At 44.3% G+C, this 19,078-nt stretch overlaps 1 protein-coding gene across 5 annotated transcripts in view; it reads left to right on the top strand.

Annotated features, from left to right (window-relative positions):
- Nucleotides 1-14,344, top strand: part of LCP1 (lymphocyte cytosolic protein 1) — a 59,830-nt gene extending 45,486 nt beyond the window's left edge. For all 5 annotated transcript variants that reach the window (XM_068984194.1, XM_068984196.1, XM_068984195.1 and 2 more), the window contains 3 exons: nucleotides 6,756-6,879; nucleotides 10,204-10,328; nucleotides 12,355-14,344. In XM_068984194.1, coding sequence (XP_068840295.1) covers nucleotides 6,756-6,879; nucleotides 10,204-10,328; nucleotides 12,355-12,487 — 382 coding nt within the window. In that variant the 3' untranslated portion in view covers nucleotides 12,488-14,344. The remainder of the gene's footprint in view (nucleotides 1-6,755; nucleotides 6,880-10,203; nucleotides 10,329-12,354) is intronic.
- The last annotated feature ends 4,734 nt before the right edge of the window (nucleotides 14,345-19,078 follow it).

Below are 19,078 nucleotides of genomic sequence, written 5' to 3'. Positions count from 1 at the left end.
TTCAGGTACTTTGAAATTCTGTTGTCAAGTTCATCAGTATTTTAGGTTGTTATGTTTTCTTAATGAATCACCCTTTTTCATGTGGCATGACCCTCTATGCCTGATAATACTCTTTCTCTAAAAGTTATTTTTCCAGATAGTGATACAGCTTCTTGATTAGTTTCAGCATGATACGTTTTTTCCCCCATCCTCTAACTTTTAACTGATTGATGTAAATACAGTCACTTATCCTTTAAAGGGACTTTCAAAATAAGGGGGGAAATATGCTATATTTACCTACATATCTGTCATTTCGGGTGCTTTTCTTTTCATGGTATAGATACAGATTTCTATCTGATACCATTTGCCTTCTACTTGAAATATTTCTAGTGGTGCAGATCTGTTGCCAAGGAATTATTTTAGCTTCTATATTTCTGATAAAGTCTTTATTTCATTTTTGCAAGGTATTTTATCTGAGTATAGAATTCTAGGTTGATAGTTTTCTCTTTCATTATTCTGAAGGTAGCGTTCACTGTCTTCTAGCTTGCATTGTTTCCAGTGGTAAACCTATTGTATTTCTTATCTTTGTTCCTCAGTGCTAAGTCGCTTCAGTTGTGTCTGACTATTTTCGACCCTGTGGGCCACGGCCTGCCAGGCCCCTCTGGCCATGGAGGTCTCCAGGCAAGAATACTGGAGTGGGTTGCCATTAACTTCTCCATTGTTCCTCTGTAGGTCATGTCTTTTCTCTTCTGGCTTCTTTCAAGATTTTCTCTTAATCACTGGTTTTAAGTAGTTTGATTATGATGTACTTTGGTGTTTCTTGCACTTGAGGTTTGTTCAGCTTCTTGCATCTGTGGGTTTATAATTTTCATAAAATTTGGGAAAACGTTGGCCTTTATTTATTCGCATTTGACTCCTGTACCCACCTACTCTAGTTTTTCAGGACTCTTGAGTATTTGATCATTGAAGTTGTCCCAGAATTCACTGATGCTCAGATCATCTTTTCCCTTTATGTTTCATTTTTTCTTCTCTGTTTCATTTGGGATAATTTCTATTGCCTTGTCTTAAATTCACTACTCTTCTACCCTACTCTTCGACAACTACCATTAATTCCATTTGGTGTATATGTTTTTCATCTCAGACTTTATAGTTTTCATGTATAGAAACTTGATTTAGGTCTTTTTGACATCTCCTATATCTCCTTCCTTAACCTCCTTGAGCTATAGAATATAAGTACAATAACTGCTATTTCTGTTTCTAGTAATTGATTTTTAACTTCACTATGGCTCATACTTTCTTGCTTCCTGGAATGCCTACTGATTTTTCACTGTATGTAAGGCATTGTGAATTTTACCTTGCCATTTGCTAGATATTTCTGTATTCCTTTAAAGAAAGTGAAGTCGCTCAGTTGTGTCCGACTCTTTGCGACCCTATGAACCACAGCACACCAGCCCTCCCTGTCCATCACCAGCTCCCGGAGTCCACCCAAATCCATGTCCATTGAGTCGGTGATGCCATCCAACCATCTCATCCTCTGTCGTCCCTTTCTCCTGCCCTCAATCTTTCCCAGCATCAGGGTCTTTTCAAATGAGTCACCTCTTCACATCAGGTGGCCAAAGTATTGGAGTTTCAGCTTCAACATCAGTCCTTCCAATGAACGCCCAGGACTGATCTCCTTTAGGATGGACTGGTGGGATGCAGTTACGTTACTTAAACACAATTTGATCCTTTGGGGGCTTACTGAAAATCTTAATTAATCTCGAGCTAATTTTGCTTCTCAATACTGAGATAATCTCATCTGAGTACTTTACTTGATGCTTCATATATCATGAGATTTGTCTACCCTGACTGGTGGGAGCCAGATGTATCCCACGCTTGTGTGAACTCCAAGGCTTGCTCTGCCCATTCATTTCTGCAAGTTCTTTACCCAGCCTCAGTGTAATTGGCTCAAATGCATGCACCCAGTCACCCTCTGCTAAGCACTCGAGGCAGAACTTCTGAAGATCTCCGGAGCTTTTGTTCTAGATGACTCTGCTCTCTAGGCAGCTCTCTTCTCTCTGCTGTTCTGCCACACGCATTCCAGCACCGTGGCTTCCTTGAGTTCTCAACCCTGTCCCGTCAGCTCATCGAGACTGTCATGCTCTGTTTGAGTTCTCTTGCCCTGCACTGCAGCCTGGGAATTCTCTGTGCAATAAGCTGAGACAATCTTAGGGCTCACCACATTCATTTTCCTTCTCAGGGACCCCTGTTTTGTGCTTCCTGTCGTCCAAAGTCTAGATAACACCATTTCCTATTTTTTCATTGTGTTTTATGTGTTTAAGGCAGAAGGGTCAGTCTGATTCCTATTATTCCAGCATGACCAGAAGCAGAATTTCCTGCTATTTCTATAATAGAGAACTTTAGATACCTTTTAGCTGTTGTTCATTCACTCAGTTGTGTCTTTGCAACCCCATGGACTGCAGCACACCAGGCTCCCCTGTCCTCCACTGTCTCCCGGAGTTCACTCAAACTCATGTGCATACCTTTTAGAGCCAAATAAAAAATTTGATTAATGTGAGAGCTCTGTGGACAAATTGTTTAATCAATAGTAGAATATAATAAGATACAGAAATGGAAGATAAATGATGAGAAAAGTAAACAATTTTTGGTACAAAAGCATGAGCCTGGGGAGAATTCTAGACAGCAAAGCTGTAAGCATTAGCTAGTTCACTTTTACATGCTTTGCTCTTTTCCTCTTATACGGATAGCCCTGAGCAGGCAGAAGTCCTCCATTCCTTAATTAGAACCTATGTTAGAGTGACTTAATTCATTTTTCTACCTGGAAGGAAGCCCCAGAAACCATATGTCACATTACATTATATCTAACAAGGTAATGGCAGAGACAAGGTTTGTCATTTCCTGAAGCACAGAAGCTCTATTCCCAGGCCACCGTCTGCAGGTCCTAATATTTATTATGGTCCTCAGAGTAATTATGTCAGTGTTCCCAGGTGATGGAGGGTGGTCAGAAGTGATCATAATCTGATTACTACCTGATTTACATTTGCTTTATCAAGTATGATGCTCCATTACCCCTTTTTCAACTGGGACCTCTTTAATGATCAAAGGCGGGTGTCATAGACTTCTCTGGCACAGAAATCACCAGCACTAAAGCAGCTGTAACTCTAGTCCTTGTTATGCTGCCTGTATCGAGAACATTGCTGAAAGTTCCTAAACACCTTCTGAACTCCCCGCTATTTTACTTCCCGTGTGTGTTTAATTCTTAACAGAATGGCTTTTGGTACTGATCGCTTTGAAAACCAAAACCGAAGTCTTTTTAGTTGCCACAGTTAAATTGACTCTTGGGTCTGAAGATGAAAGCATCTTTGATATTTTGTTTTAGTGACTTAAAAAAAAAATACTCAGGCCAACTCTATTGAAAGCATCTTTGATATTTTGTTTTAGTGACTTAAAAAAAAATACTCAGGCCAACTCTATTCTATTTTGAATTTCATAATATCTGAAAATCACCTTGCAATATGATCTTTGTTCTGAAAGTTTTATAAAAATGTGACCCAACATCACAGTTTAAGGCTGGTATGTATATATATAACAAGGGCTAGTTTGAGCTGAGTCTCTACCTGGTTAATAAGTCCTATTTCTCATGAGTCTTTACTGTATAAGGATTGTGGGGACTTCCCTGATGGTTCAGTGGTTAAGACTCCAAGCTGCCAATGCTTGCGGCAAGATTTGATCCCTGTTGGGAAACTAAGATCCCACATGCTGTGTGGCATGGGGATCTTTAATCAAAAGATTAAAAAATAATAATAATAATTTCCTATAAGAAAATGGACAGAGAAATTCCTTACAATTGAAGGTGATGAAATGACTGGTAATTATGTAAATTCCAGCAGAAGGGGATTTTTTTCTTTCTCTGTGTGCCACATATTAACAGATCTGATAAATTTAGAGCCAGTTCTAGCTGAAATTTATGCCACTGGTTTGCACAGATGTGTTAATTTGGTCATTTATCTGGACAATAAATGGCATGTCATTTTTCCCCCTCAAAACAAATGAGAGCCTAAACCTCCCTTTCCCCTTCAGTAGCCTGGAAATTGGTCTCAGATTGGAAATCTGGCAGATTGTGTGTGTATAAATTTGGAGACAAAAGCCTGAGGCAAGTAGACTGCCAGCAGACAGCAGCAGTAGACTCCAGCAAAGGAGCGCGAGTCTGCAGCAGGCAAAGGAGGGAATTCTCTCCATATCAGATAGGCTGCGGACAGCGAATTGGGGATAGGCTTGTGAAAAAGAGAGCAGCTAGGTCTGCCCCTCAGGGTCACATGTTATATGAATAAACCACGAGTTCCATGGCAGGAAAGCATGAAAGTCATAATCACAGCCCCTGCAGCCCCTCATCCCACCCATCCCCTGCTGTTGGATGAGGGCCAGCCTAAAGCTGGGACTCATGGGGCCATTTCACTTCTTTAATCCTTATTGGAGTATAATTGCTTTACAGTTGTATTAGTTTCTGCTGCTGCTGCTGCTAAGTCGCTTCAGTCGTGTCCGACTTTGTGTGACCCCATAGACGGCTCTGCTTTACAGCAAAGTGAATCAACAATACATGTACATGAGTGCGTGCTTAATCTCTCAAGTTGAGTTTGACTCTTTGCAACCCATGGACTGTGGCCCGCCAGAGTCCTCTGTCCAGGGATTTTCCAGGCAAGAATACTGGAGTGGGTTGCCGTTTCCTCCTCCCAAGGATCTTCCCAACCCAGAGATTTGAACCCACATCGCTATGTCTTCTGCTTTGGCAGGCGGATTCTTGAGCCACCAGGGAAGTACCACCCCCCCAATTTTATTTTTTGGTAAAGAAAAGTTGCAGAAGCTCTTCCTCCCCATCGCCAGTGATGGGGAAGTGCTTTCATCTGAAGAAAGTGGGTCATTACTCCTTTTTCAGAGATAACACTTGAAAGCCGTGTGGGAGATCGTGAAGGACGGTGTTTTCCACAGAATCAGTAACTGAAGGAAGACACCCGATGGTTATGTAAGCAAAACCCCAGGCGGAGGGTGACCTCATTTAGGGAGGCCCTCCAGACAGGCCGGAGACTTGAATTTCAGTTTGGACAATGCACGCTGAAACCCTAGTCTTTCATGGGTAATTTGACCACCTCCCCTGCACCGTTAACAAGACTGAACCCTGAGGCCAGCTGACCTGCCCACTTGCTCACTGCTCGCCTATTTCCCTTTTGAGAGGGATCAGCTTGGGGAATGGTGAGTCTTCTCTGCTTCCTGGAATTTTAAGAGTTTGAAGCATCGTAACGTTCCCCACCACCACACTTCTCATAATCGTGGGTCTCAAAGGCAGTTCTTACTCTCAAACTAGAGATTAACTAGAGATTAATTTCTACTTCTCTCTTATACCAGGGAAACTTTTATGTTTTTTCTTTGTTATGTTGGCTGGTTGGGCTTTTCCTTTTTTATTGACCTATAGCTGATTTACAATGTTGTGTTAATTTCTGCTGTACAGCAAAGTGGTTCAGGTATACATGCATATGCATATATATATGTATATTTATACATTCTTTTTCATATTTTTCCCATTGTGGTTTGTCACAGGATGTTGAATACAGTTCTCTGTAGTATACAGTAGGGCCTTGTTGTTTATCCATTCTATAATTAACAGTTTGTATCTGCTCACCCCAAATACTCCCAATACGTCCCTTCCCCACCCCTTTCCCCCTTGGCAGACAGAAGTCTATTCTCCGTGTCTGTGAATCTGTTTGTGTTTTGTAGATACGTTCATGCGTGTCATATTTTAGACTCCACGTATAAGTGATATCATATGGTGTTTGTCTTTCCCTTTCTGGCTTATTTCACTTAGTACGATCACCTGTAGTTTCATCCATGTTGCTGTAAATGGCATTATTTCATGCTTTTTGTGTTGAGTAATATTCCTCTGTGTGTGTGTGTGTGTGTGTGTGTGTCTGTGTGTGTGTGTCTCCTTTATCCATTATCAGTGGACATTTAGGTTGTCTCCATGTCTTGGCTATTGTGAATAGTGCTGCTGTGAACATAGGGGTGCATATGTCTTTTTGAATGATAGTCTTGTCTGAATATATGTGCTTGGCCTTGCCTAACATTGAATTGTTCCTTGATTTTCATGGTTCCTTTAAGAAAAGCACCACTGGTTCAAAGCCTTTGCTTCATTTTTCTTTCCTTGCTTCCCTTCTGCTTTCCCTTCCCACAATGACAGTGGTATTTGCTCTACATCACAGTCTACATATAAAGTTCTATTTTGTTATTCTAAAAGGAGTTAGTGTTATTACATATTCTTTGTTTCTCAGCTGGAATGGTATCCAGGCCATCTTCTGTGACAGGAAAAAATAAAAAATAAAAACGTCTACGCTGGCAACTCTGTGAATAGTGAATTCTTTTTCTTATTTTTTTTCATTTTTATTGGAGTGTAGTTGACTTACAATGTTGTGTTACTTTCTGCTGAACAGCAAAGTGATTCAGTTATGCAAATACATATATCCAGTCTCTTTGAGATTCTTTTCCCGTTTAGGTCATTATAGAGTATTGAGACAGAGGAGGCAATGGCAGCCCACTCCAGTACTCTTGCCTGGCAAATCCCACGGACGGAGGAGCCTGGTGGGCTGCTGTCTGTGGGGTCGCACAGTGTTGGGCACGACTGAAGTGACCTAGCCACAGCAGCAGAGTATTGAGAAGAGGTCCCTGTGCTACACAATTGTGGATTCTTTAGTGACTTTTCTCCAGAAATCATTCTTGGTTTTGTTCAGGTACACATTGAATATTCTTGAAGAAATTGGAGGCGGGCAGAAGGTCAATGATGACACCATTGTCAACTGGGTGAATGAAACATTGAAGGAAGCGGAGAAGAATTCATCCATCTCTAGTTTCAAGGTAACGTGCTTTGTCTCCCGCTCGCGGCCCCCTGAGCTCTATGCTTATCTTTATTGCTTTCACTCTGTCTTCAAGAGTGACCTTCAGTATGAGGTCTTTGAGGCACCCCTCCCATTTTGATTTTGCTTGAATGACCCATTATTGTTTTGATGTTCATAGGCCGTTTCATTGACAAATTTCTTGTCATTTTCCTCCCTAATAAATAATTTTAAAAATCCAGTCATTTTTTTATAAAGGATTTTAGGCATTGTTCTTCCAAAGTAATGTAAAATATGGTATTTTTTTAAGCATGCACAGCTCCATGGTTCAGACTGTTAATGTGATGAGGGTGAAATGTAAAATGCTAGAAGATCTCCCATGGGGAATTTTCTTTCTTTCTTTCTTTCTTTTTTTTTTTAAGAAAAAAAGCAGTTGTGTACTTGTATCCAAATCCCGTTTTTATTAATAACAGCATTATATTTATTACATTTCTCATCTCATGTTTTAAACATTAGCTGGATTCTTTCTCAAGGGCCCTGAGCACTTGATCCAGAGTATAGTGTCGGCGTCCCATCGTAACTACATTTTCTTGATTTAAAGGTCAAGACTGGGGGAGGGACCCCTTCAGAGTTATATTAACAGGGTGGGTGAGGCAGTTTGTCATGATGTCGGTCCTCTGCTTCAAAATCAAGAGAAAAGTAAAAATCTCTCTCCTCCCAGAAAGGGCAGGGGGTGTATCTCTGGGCTGGGCTGTACCAGGGGTGCCTGGATTCTGTGAGCTCAGCACAGGACACAGCCGGCTCTGTCTGCCCTCCACTTCCCATTCATTTGGGCTGAAGAGCTGAGCATCGGTCGAAGCAGAGACTGGTGATCGACATGAACAAGTCTTTCCAGAAAGAGATCAGGGAAGGTGGTGAAGAAGGGTGTTCCCAGGATGGATTGCACCCTGAGGACCAGGGCCTTCTTGTTCACAGATATTGTGAAGAGAGCTTTACCATTTCCCTGCCTTTTTTTTTTTTTTTTAACCGCTTTGCGTGGCATGTGGGATCTTAGTTCCCTGACCAGGGATCAAACCTGTGCCCCCTGTGACGGAGGCACGGAGTCTTAACCACTGATCCACGAGAGAAGTCCCACCATTTTCCTGATTGTATAATGAGGAATCTGGGGCTCATTTAACTCCTGAAGTCACAGCTAGTAATTGCAGGTGATGTCCACTAGGGAGGGGAAAGCACCTTTCACTGCAAGGTGAGGTTCTAGAGCAGAGTGTATCTGTAGGTCACGTGACTGTGGCTATGAAACGATGGTTAAACAGTCCCAGGAGTGTGTCTCTTGGTAGAACAGCTGCCACTTTACAGGAACGCAGCCCTTTTCATTACCTGGCAGTTTCTGGGGTGTTCCTCTTTGGAATGTTTGATAATTTTTTTCTCCTTGTGTTGCTCAGGGTGAATTTTCTTCTGTCTTCTCACCAAGTCATTACAGAATAGGTCAAAAGAAAAGAAAAAAACACGAAAGGAAAATGTCAAATTAGCCCCACATTGCTTTTTTTTCTTTTCTTTTTATTGATTTATTTTTGTTGTTTTTTTAATTTTTACAATGTTGTGTTGGTTTCTGCTGTGCAACATTGTGAATGAGCCATAATTATACTTATATCACCTCCCTCTTGAGCCTCCCTCCCCTCCCCCTGTCCTACCCCTCTAGGTCATCACAGAGAGCCAGACTGGGATTTTAAGGGAAACCTTTCAAAAACTGAGCATAGCCCACCCCACCATTAGCCACTGTGGAAACAGTCTTGGTCCCCCCTCACCTGTGAACGCTGCCAACTGCTGACCATCTCGCTGCCCATCAGCCCCCCAAGACTGTGGGAAGAAAGTAGGGAAGAAGCTGAAACTCCAGTCTCTCCATTTTGCTTTCCTTGTGCTTCTTCACCAAAAAATTCTATGGAGATAGAAGCTCTGGCTAATAATGAAAATTAGAGTATGGTTATATGTATATTGATTTTAATTTTGTGGTAGGTCTTATATTACCTGGGCTTCCCTGGTGGCTCAGACAGTAACGAGTCCACCTGCAACGCAGAAGACCTGGGTTCGATCCCTGGGTTGGGAAGATCCCCTGGAGAAGGAAATGGCAGCCCACTCCAGTATTCTTGCCTGGAGAGTTCCAGGGACAGAGGAGCCTGGTGGGCTATAGTCCACGGGGTTGCAGAGAGTTGGACACGACTGAGCGACTTTATATTACCCAGAAATAAGTAAAAATGGACCCGTCCTATTTTTTACATTGTTTTATTATTATTATTCATTTTTATTTCTTGGCCATGCTATGCAGCATGTGGGATCTTAGTTCCCCAACCAGGGATCGAACCCATACCCCCTTCATTGGAAGAGTCTTAACCACTGGACTGTGACCAAGGAAGTCTCTACCTTTCCTATCTTTTTAAAAATATTTTTGTACCTCTGCAGAGGGCCTGTGCTGGAGACCTAGCATCTTGCAGGGGTCCCATGTCTTGTTTCTTGGTTAGAATTGACTCTGATTTGGATCCTCGAGGTATGAGGTGCTTAGACTTGACTGTGCTCAGATAGTGACATGCAGTCGCCTCTCCCTGTCTGTACTCGCAGGTACCCAAGAGAGAGAGCAGAGTTTCTGCATTCACAGCTCTGGGTGAGATTCCCTGTCTGTCTGTTGGCAGACAATGGGTTTCCTCTGCATAGTAAGCCACCAGGAAGCTACTGATGCCCCCTAGAGAAACAGCGCTTGGTTTGAAACACCATGTGCCACACTGTGGCATTTCCCAGACCAGGATGTATATATTTCTTATTTAAAAGGAAAGAGAAGGGACCTTCTTGGTGGTCCAGTGGTTAAGTCTGCACACTTCCAATGCAGGGGACACACGTTCCATCCCTGGTCAGGGAACTAAGCTCCCACGTGGCACATGGAAAGTGAAAGTGAAAGTGAAAGTCGCTCAGTCTTGTCTGACTCTTTGCGACCCCATGACTATTCAGTCCATGGAATTCTCCAGGCCAGAATACTGGAGTGGGTAGCCTTTCCCTTCTCCAGCGGATCTTTTGAACCCAGGTCTCCCACATTGCAGGTCAATTCTTTACCAGCTGAGCTACAAGGGAAGCCCAAGAGTACTGGAGTAGGTAGCCTATCCCTTCTCCAGCAGATCTTCCCAACCCAGGAATTGAACTGGAGTCTCCTGCACTGCAGGCAGATTCTTTACCAACTGAGCTGTAAGCGAACATGCCACATGGAGCAACCGAAAAATGAAAAGAGCCACCCACTTTCCTTGAGCCAAACAGAAGTAACCTGGGAGCATGTTGACGAAACCCATGCTTTCTGTCTGTGCAGGACCCGAAGATCAGCACAAGTCTGCCGGTCCTTGATCTCATAGATGCCATTCAGCCAGGTTCCATTAACTATGACCTTCTGAAGACGGAGAACCTGAATGAAGAAGAGAAACTCAACAATGCGAAGTACGTAAACAAGCCCGAGGTCAGGGAGGGAAGGAGCGGGTGGCTGTGAGGTCTAGTGCCCATGCCTCCATGCAGACACTTTAGTTTCACTACTGAGGCTTTTTCTTCTCATGACTTATTGCATCCCATCACCCTTATATTTGCTTCTGTGCAGTGACAGTTTAAGGCCCCAGGGATGAAAGGGAACAAGACAAAAACACAACTGGTAACAATTGAAATGGAAAACAGTTGACTTCCAACCGATAAGCAAGCCTACAATTTCCTAACACTAATTTCCTTATCATAGTCTATAGGGGGTTTCCTGAGTAGAGTTTGTATATGATGGGTGCGGAGTTAAACACCCTATTTGTGAATATCCATGGATGTACCTGGACAGGGGTGGGGTTCAGGGCCAGAGTCGTCACCGGTTTGAGAGCAGCTGCTCTTTGCATTAAACACAGAATGAGGGTTGTTGTTGTGGAGTCGCTAACTCTTTCGCAACACTATGGACTGTGGCCCGCCAGGTTCCTCTGCCCGTGGAATTCTCCAGTATTCTTACTGGAGAGGGTATCTGTTCCCATCTCCAGGGGATCTTCCCCACCCAGGGGTGGAACCTGGGTCTCCTGCATGCCAGGCACATTCTTTACCATCTGAGCCACCAGGGAAGCCCAAAATACAGAATCCTAAAAATGGCTATGGTGGCAAGATCATGCATATTTTTTAAGTCCTGTTTTCTAATTTTTGAACAACTTTTCCTCTATATTTTATAATGGAAAAATTAATTGTACTTCATTAATATAGAGGAAGTGACTGAGAGATGGACAAGGAGAAAGAAAGGGGATACTCTTGCCTGGAGCTCTTAAATTAATGTGATCACTGAAGTACGAGTAAAGTTATTTCAGAAGAGTGGAGGGAGTCACAGGGCCTTGGGTGGAATGAAGAATCTCTGGAGCAGCCATTGTAAGAGGTTGCTAGATAACGAATGAGCAGAATAAAAGAACTGCCAAATAATGATAGTGTGGGCTCATTTGCAAGTAGGCTACAACTAATAAAACTATCTTCCTGTAACTATAAACAGAGCAAAAATATTCTGATGCAGCTATGGTAATCTTATGTGAAAAATGTGTAATATAAAACTCTGGTTATTCTACGATTATAGTAGCATAAATAAATACACATGCATGTGGGCAAGAATTAGAATGGAAGAAGCAAGAAAAGAATGGATGGGGAAGAAAAGAATTGGAGCAGGGTGAAATTCCATGGAGGTCCAGTGGTTAAGACTCTGAGCTTCCAAAGCAGGGCCCGTGGGTTCGATTCCTGGTCAGGGAACTAAGATCCCATATTCCTTGCAGCCAAAAAAGATTTTTAAAAAAATAAAGAATTGGTGGGTAGGGTCATGGTATTACAGATGCATTTCCTCTTTTTTTCTGCCTTGTAAACAATGTTCTGTAGCTGAAGTGGAGTCTGCGGTCCTTCCCTAGCACATACTCTTTTTCTACCACAGTAGAGCCCAAGCATATAAGTGCCAAAAGTGGTGGGAGCTAGGAAGCTCTTTAAGGACAAGTGATACATTTGGTAATTATCACAAGGCTGGACAGCAAGTTTGATGGAGTTGGGAGCTTTGTCAAGCTAAGACTTGTGCACACACCTCGAGAGGAAGCCAGTGATCGACTGGCTCCAGCCGTACCAGGAGTGGCCTCGGCATAGTAGACAGTTGATAGTGTAGAAGGCTCCGCTGGCGGCTCAGATGGTAAAGAATCTGCCTGCAGTGCAGAAAACCCGGCGTTGATCCCTGGGTCCGGGAAGATCCCCTGGAGAAGGGAATGGCAACCCATTCCAGAATTCTTGCCTGGAGAATTCCATGGACAGAGGAGCCTGGCAGGTCCATAGTGTTGCAAAGAGTCAGACACAACTTAGTGAACAACACTTTCACTTTCTTTCATAGAGTATATAATATATATTATATAGAGTGACAATAACTCTGACCCTGAGGGGTCCCCTTCATACTTGCTCAGGCTCCCCTCATCCCTCCTCTTTTCTCTTTTAGGTATGCCATCTCTATGGCCCGAAAAATTGGAGCGAGAGTGTATGCGCTTCCAGAAGACTTGGTGGAAGTGAACCCCAAGATGGTCATGACCGTGTTCGCTTGCCTCATGGGGAAAGGAATGAAGAGGGTGTAAGGCCCAGTGGGCGGGGTAGGGTCTACATGGGTCTCTGGCTGCTCACGCCCGGTGCTCCCAGGAAACACGGGAGGAGGCAGCCATTCCAAAGTTTCAACTCGATGACATTATACACAGTTCCAAAAAAAAATGTGTATCTGTTCAGCCAAGTAGCCTTCATGTATTTAACAAAAAGTGCTTTATTCTTTGCAAAAGACCCAGTCTCTTACAAATATTTTTTTATCATTGAATTGATTGCTTCTTTGAAAATGTAGAGAAAAGGAGATCTTACTTCCCAGGTACCTTTCCTGCCTTTGCGTTGTAGTCAGGTATAGAAGTCTCACGTGCAGTTCATTTTAACATAATCTTTCAAACCAGCTTACATTGTCTGCCTTCTTGTTCGGGGTGAGAACCAGGAGGGGAGAATCATCGGAGGGGAGAACCGTGAAACCAGCCCTGAAGCTGGCTTCTGGAGGCCAGCGTTTGCTCTGTTACAAGCCTCCTTTCTGTTGCCCTTCTACCTGGGTCTACCTGTTGTGACTTTGCTCTCCACCCCCACAGAACCTGCCCTCTCTGTGGCTCCCCTCTGCTGGCCACCCTCCTCTCTGAGCCTTCTGGGTCACCTGACAAATCAGGCTGTATTGGGGTCCCCAAGAGTGTCTGGTAACCTCCAGACCTAAGACTTATCATCAGAACATTTTCTAAGAACTGTGTCTGCTAATCTCCAGAACGAAGACATCGTCAGAGTATTTTCTCAAAACTAGGGTCCCAGATGTCATCAGAGTTTATTTTTTCAGTCAATGAGAAGCCCTCTGTTTTTAACCCTCGGATCTGGGCTCTGACCAGATCTACTGTCTTAAATGCCGTGCCTTCAGATAGATTGTTAACTGTTGGTGGAAGGTAGTGTTCAAGGAGGGTGTCATTGAGCAGCAAACCACTAGAGGGTAGTGTGGAGTCATAACAAAGTTTCTGGTCTCAGGTGCTGCCTCTGTGTTTTTAGCCCTGTGTATTAGATGTTGGAGAAGGAAACAGCAGCCCAGTCCAGTATTCTTGCCTGGAGAATTCCATGGACAGAGGAGCCTGGCGGGCTACAGTCCATGGGGTCGCAAAGAGTCGGACATGACTGAGCGACTAATGTTTTCATTAGATCTAGTTATTACAGTGTGGCTAGATGTCTGGTGACTGGGAACTGCCTTGCTCTGATTTCATTTGCTGTTAGATCATAGTGCATGTGATGCCTGCCGGGGCCATAGGATCAATGTTTACTTTTTTGGTACCCTCAAATGCCCAGGGGTTATATGTGCCAATGAACAGTGCCCCCACCTCAACCCCAAACCTGACCCCCACCAACACACTCACATATACACATACCTAGCCAGGTATCAAGCTGGCTAGGAACTGGCGCAGTCGCTTTATGAAGAGCTAATTTACTGGATATTTAAAGAATTCCTAAACAAAACCCAGGGAACACTGTGCTCTTGAGCAGTTTCCTTGAAAACTTACCAAAGGCTTAAATAGCAACAGAGCATTGGGCACCGACGCCAGACCCCTTCTGTCATGGTGGAAGGGCTCATGGAGGAGGTGTCTGCTTTAGGGGCGGTGTGTAGTGGAACTTAGTCATTTTTCAAAGCGACTGAAATGCATTGCCCCTGTCTGCTCCTTGTCAGTGGGCTCAGGAAGCCGAGATATGGCTTCTCCCAGCCCATATAATCTGTATTTCTGCTGCATCTGATTGCAAAGTGGTTGGCTTTGTCTTAATCTGCACTTAATGTAGCCCCCAGACGATTCTCCCCCCATCTGCCTCCAGGAGGAATGTTACTGCCTTAATGGAAAATGAAGATAAAATAATGCTCAATCAAGATCTCTCCAAATAAAATGTTCCCCATATCAGACGTCTTCTGAAGGTTTCATGAGCGTGTTCTGTTAGTTACTCATTCAGCCAACATGCACTGAGGCCCCACATGTGCCAGGTTTAGGAAATATTTCCGTAAGTGAGGCAGGCCTTGAGCTCAGCTGATCGAGAGAGACTGATCAGGAAAAAAAAGTCCGCTGACAGGTGCCGTGAGTAATTGATGAGGGCAGGGTGAGAGGGGCTTACAACAGAGGAAACCACTGAAGGAGAAATATTTTAGTTGAAAGCTGAAGTTGGCGGGAGTCGGACCACGAGGAGGTCAAAATGAAAGATAAGACACAAATTCTCAGAAACACATGGAATCCACTCGTGCCCAAAAGCCAGACTTGGGGATTGGTGTGAAAGGGCTTCTAAGTGATTTGAGGAGGAATCTTTGGGGCTGGCGGTCCCTGGCGTCTCCTCCCTAGCTGGGCCTCACACGGGCTGGCGGAGGGGACGATGCAGAAGGATGCATGCAGAGTGTGCTCAGAGTGCTGAAGAATTCTGCTGTAACTGGCTCCCTCGGGTAGGCTGCTCTTTGGCGTGGTCACATCCTGACTTCCCGAGGTGTCCCTCACCTACACAGCCTCTGGAAAATTGGGCTCTTGTGCTTAAGCTGTGTGTCCCGGCTTCTCCAGCAGCACTCTTTGGAGATGGCTCTTTTCTGGCCTAATATTCCTGCAGCTTCTACACATTCAAGGTAGTGGCCTTCCCTACATATCGAGAGGTTACTAATGCTAAGTGTTGTCTTTTGTATGTAAGACAGCCTTGATAGGTCCTGACCAGGGGGACTGAACAGCTACAGGTAAGCAGAATACTATCAAGGGAAGAAAACTGAGTCTTGCAGGCTGGAAGGCAATGGAATATAGCAATCAAAGCAGGACAATTTTTCTTAAAAGATTTTTTTTTAGGCTTTTAATGCTAGTTTCTTTTTTTATTTTTCACTCTAGTGGACATCCCACTAGTTACATTTCTTTTTTTAACCCATGTAATCTCATGATTTTTTCTTGAGATAAATTCTTTATTTGGCTGCACCAGGTCTTCATTGCAGTATATGGGATCTCTAGTTGGGGCATGCGAACTCTTAGTTGCAGCCTGTGGGATCTAGTTCCCCGACCAGGGGTGGAATGTGGGCCCCCTGCATTGGGAACACGGAGTCTTAGCCACTGGGCCACCAGGGAAGTCCCTTCAACATTTAAGAGTTTATTATTAACATTTTAGCCTATCCAAGTATGACATCAGAAAGTAAAATTGTGCCAGAGGCTCTACAGTGGAACGCCTGCCACCTTCCCGCCCCTATGAGCCAGCTCATATTGGTTCTAGTTGGCTCCAGCTGTCAGAACATATTATTTTGAAGTTGGCCAGGATGAGGGTATTTACACCACGTAAACAATCAGACTACAGATAGGGTTTTTTATCCTCTGAGGGCTGGTTTATCAGCCCACCACTCCCTCTGTCCCAATCCCTCAATTTGTATCCTTTAGAAACATTCTGTGCTCTTGTTACACACACACACACTTCTTACTGGAAATGTTAGCATACCATACACAACATTGTGCGTTTTCTTCACACCATACCTTTGAGATTGCTCCATGTTGGCAAATAGAGACCTGCCTCAGTCTTTTCAACAGATGCATAGTATGCTGTCATATGGCTGTACCAACCTGTATCTATCCAGTGGCCGATAAATGAATATTTATTGCTTCCATCCTTTGCTACAGCAAATAAAGCCACAGTGAAGCCTGTGTCCACTTGTGCTCAGAATGTTCATTTTCATTTAACAGGTACTTAATCAAGTTTCTGCTCTGGCAAAGATATTGAACATTGGAAAGTAACGATTAAATCCTCCTTTGAAGTTTTCTCAAAGTATTTGACAAAGAGCCCTGAGCTAGGATGGCTTGAACCCCTCCCATCGTCTCCATTTTCTGTCTAAAGCAGGTTAATCCAGCAAGGAGATAATACGCATGGGGAAAATGTAATCTAAAGCAGAATGTGATCCCTGCTATAACAAATTTATAAATGAAGTATGGGGGCTTATGTGCATGTATGCTAAGTCGCTTCAGTCGTGTCCGACTCTGTGACCCCATGGACTGTAGCCCGCCAGGCTCCTCTGTCCTTGGGATTCCCCAGGCAAGAATACTGGAGTGGGTTGCCATGCCCTTCTTCAGGGGACCTTCCCCACCTAGGAATCAAACTCAGGTCTCCTGCATTGTAGATTCTTTACTGTCTGGGCTACCAGGGAAACCTATGGGGGTTTAGGGGGAAAATTATTTCTGAAGGAAAGATTAGCAACGTTTTACAGAAGAGTTGAGCTCCAACTAGTGAGAAGTGGGCAGGAACCATGCCCCGTCAGGCTCACATCCCCAACAGTGCCAAGGACTTACTAGATTTTTAATGAGAGCTGGTTAGCTTTTTAAAATTGATTTGTATTAGATGTAAACAAATGTTTCCCGACTGTGAGAGATGCCAAGCAGAGAGAAGTCACTGGGAGAGGAGTTGCAAAACAGACCTTTCGGCAGAGTTTTTGGAAGGGGATGGATTCCTGTTTGTTTGGAAATTATGCCATTCGAGCCTGGCTGAGGCAATGCTCTGGACTAGAGGAGCTTTTCAAGTTGCAGCCAATCTAGTGATTTTATCGACCTAAACACATATGGGCTTCCCAGGTGGCTCGGGGGTAAAGAGCCCACCTGCCAAAGTAGGAGATAGGGCTTCAATCCCTGGGTAGGGAAGTCCGCTGGAGAAGGAGATGGCAACTCCCTCCATATTCTTGCCTGGAGAATTCCATGGACAGAAGAGCCTGGCCAGCTACAGTCCATGGTGTCGCAAAACGAGACATGACTTAGATTCTTGCCTGGAGAATTCCATGGACAGAAGAGCCTGGCCAGCTACAGTCCATGGTATTGCAAAAAAGTGAGCCATGACTATAGGGCACAGCTGTGGTCTCGATTGTAAAAAGTATGGAAACTCAGTCCACCTTAAACCAGCCCACCTTGGGCTGATCCTTAATACAGAGGAGACATTCCCTTGGACTCCCGGTGTACCTGGGGGGCTCCAAGGCCCACCCTCCTGCAGTTACCTTCCCTTTTGACAGTCAGCAGCTGTGGAGCTGTCATCAACCTTGCTCTCTGCCCCCCGCCCCCGAGATGTACAGTGCTTTCGGACTAAATGCTGGCGCTGCTTAGGAAGTTGGACATGGTACGTCTCCGTCAGCCCGTGATCCCATAAGCAGAGTTGATGCTCCGCACAAGTCAGCAGTCCTGACTGAGCCTCTTGTGAAATCTAGTTCCTCTGACAGTTTCCTAATAAAATTCCAATAATTAAACTCTCAGCTGCCAAGGACCGCTGTTTCCACAATGTCCTCTCTCCCCATTTTTTGTAAGACAGAGTTTACCAACTGAGGCTGTGCGTGGGTGACCAAAAAAATGGAAAAATAAAATTGTGTAAATGTTTTCTCATGTCTAATGTCTACATATACTTAGTAATCCACGTTAGGTCCAGCATAAAAACACAGATAAACCAGTCAGTACCCACGATCTCACCTGTAACAACTCAGGGACAGGTTGGGAAAATGGCAGGGATTTTTATATTGGGTTGATCAAAGAGTTCATTCAGGTTTTTCCATACCATCTCACAGAAAAACCTAAATGAACTTCTTGGCCAACCCAATATTAATAGGCATGTGAAAAATGGGGCCGCTAAGCTGCAGCTAAGTCCTTCCTTGCTCGAAGTTTGAGGCTCAGGCCAGGGGCACCCGAAAGCAGGTTGCTGTTGCTGCTGCTGCTAAGTCCCTTCAGTCGTGTCTGACTCTGTGCGACCCCATAGACGGCAGCCCACCAGGCTCCCCCGTCCCTGGGATTCTCCAGGCAAGAACACTGGAGTGGGTTGCCATTTCCTTCTCCAATGCATGAAAGTGAAAAGTGAAAGTGAAAAGCAGGTTAGAATGACAGAATCTCATCCCCACCCCAGACCTAATGTATCATGGTCAGTTTAATAAGATTCCCAGTTAATCCATGGGTTTTCTCATTAAAGTTTGAGAAACACTGTCATGAAAGAGATGTCTTCTCGTTTTGAATATCTATTTATCTATATTTATTTGGCTGTGCTGGGTCTTGCAGCACGTGGGATCTTCGTTGCCACATGTGGGGTTTCTTGGACTGCCCAGGTGGCATCAGTGGTAAAGAATATGCCTGCCAATACAGGAGACATAAGAGATGTGGGTTCCATCCCTGGATCAGGAAGATCCCCTGGAGGAGGGCATGGCAACCCATTCCAGTGTTGTTGCCTGGAAAATCTCTGTGGACAGAGGAGCCTGAAGGGCTACTGTTCACAGCAAGGAGTCAGACATGACTAAAGTGACTTAGCACGGATCTCTTGGTTGCAGCATGCAGGATCTAGTCCTCTGACCAGAGATCAAACCTTGGCCCCCTTCTCTGGGAACACAGAGTCTTACTTAGCCACTGGACCACCTGGGAAGTCCTAAGAGTAGAAGCCTTCCTAAAAGATCTACAGCTGATAGGCAGCTAAATTGTAACCAATGTTAAATCATCCTTTCCCAATTACATTAGATTTGAGAGATTAAAATAGCCCTCCCCCAACATTTTCCCATCATCGTTGTCCATGTGAGATAGCCAATGTGGTTCTGCCCTCCATCTGGGTATACCCCCATCGCTCAGCCTTGCCTTTTGCTGTCCCTCTTCTTGGTGACACCCACCCCCAGGCCT

This window comes from Capricornis sumatraensis, chromosome 12, assembly GCF_032405125.1.
Source record: "Capricornis sumatraensis isolate serow.1 chromosome 12, serow.2, whole genome shotgun sequence".
NCBI lineage: Eukaryota > Metazoa > Chordata > Mammalia > Artiodactyla > Bovidae > Capricornis > Capricornis sumatraensis.
Note: the sequence above shows the minus strand (reverse complement) of the source record. Positions and strands in the feature narration are given on the sequence as shown.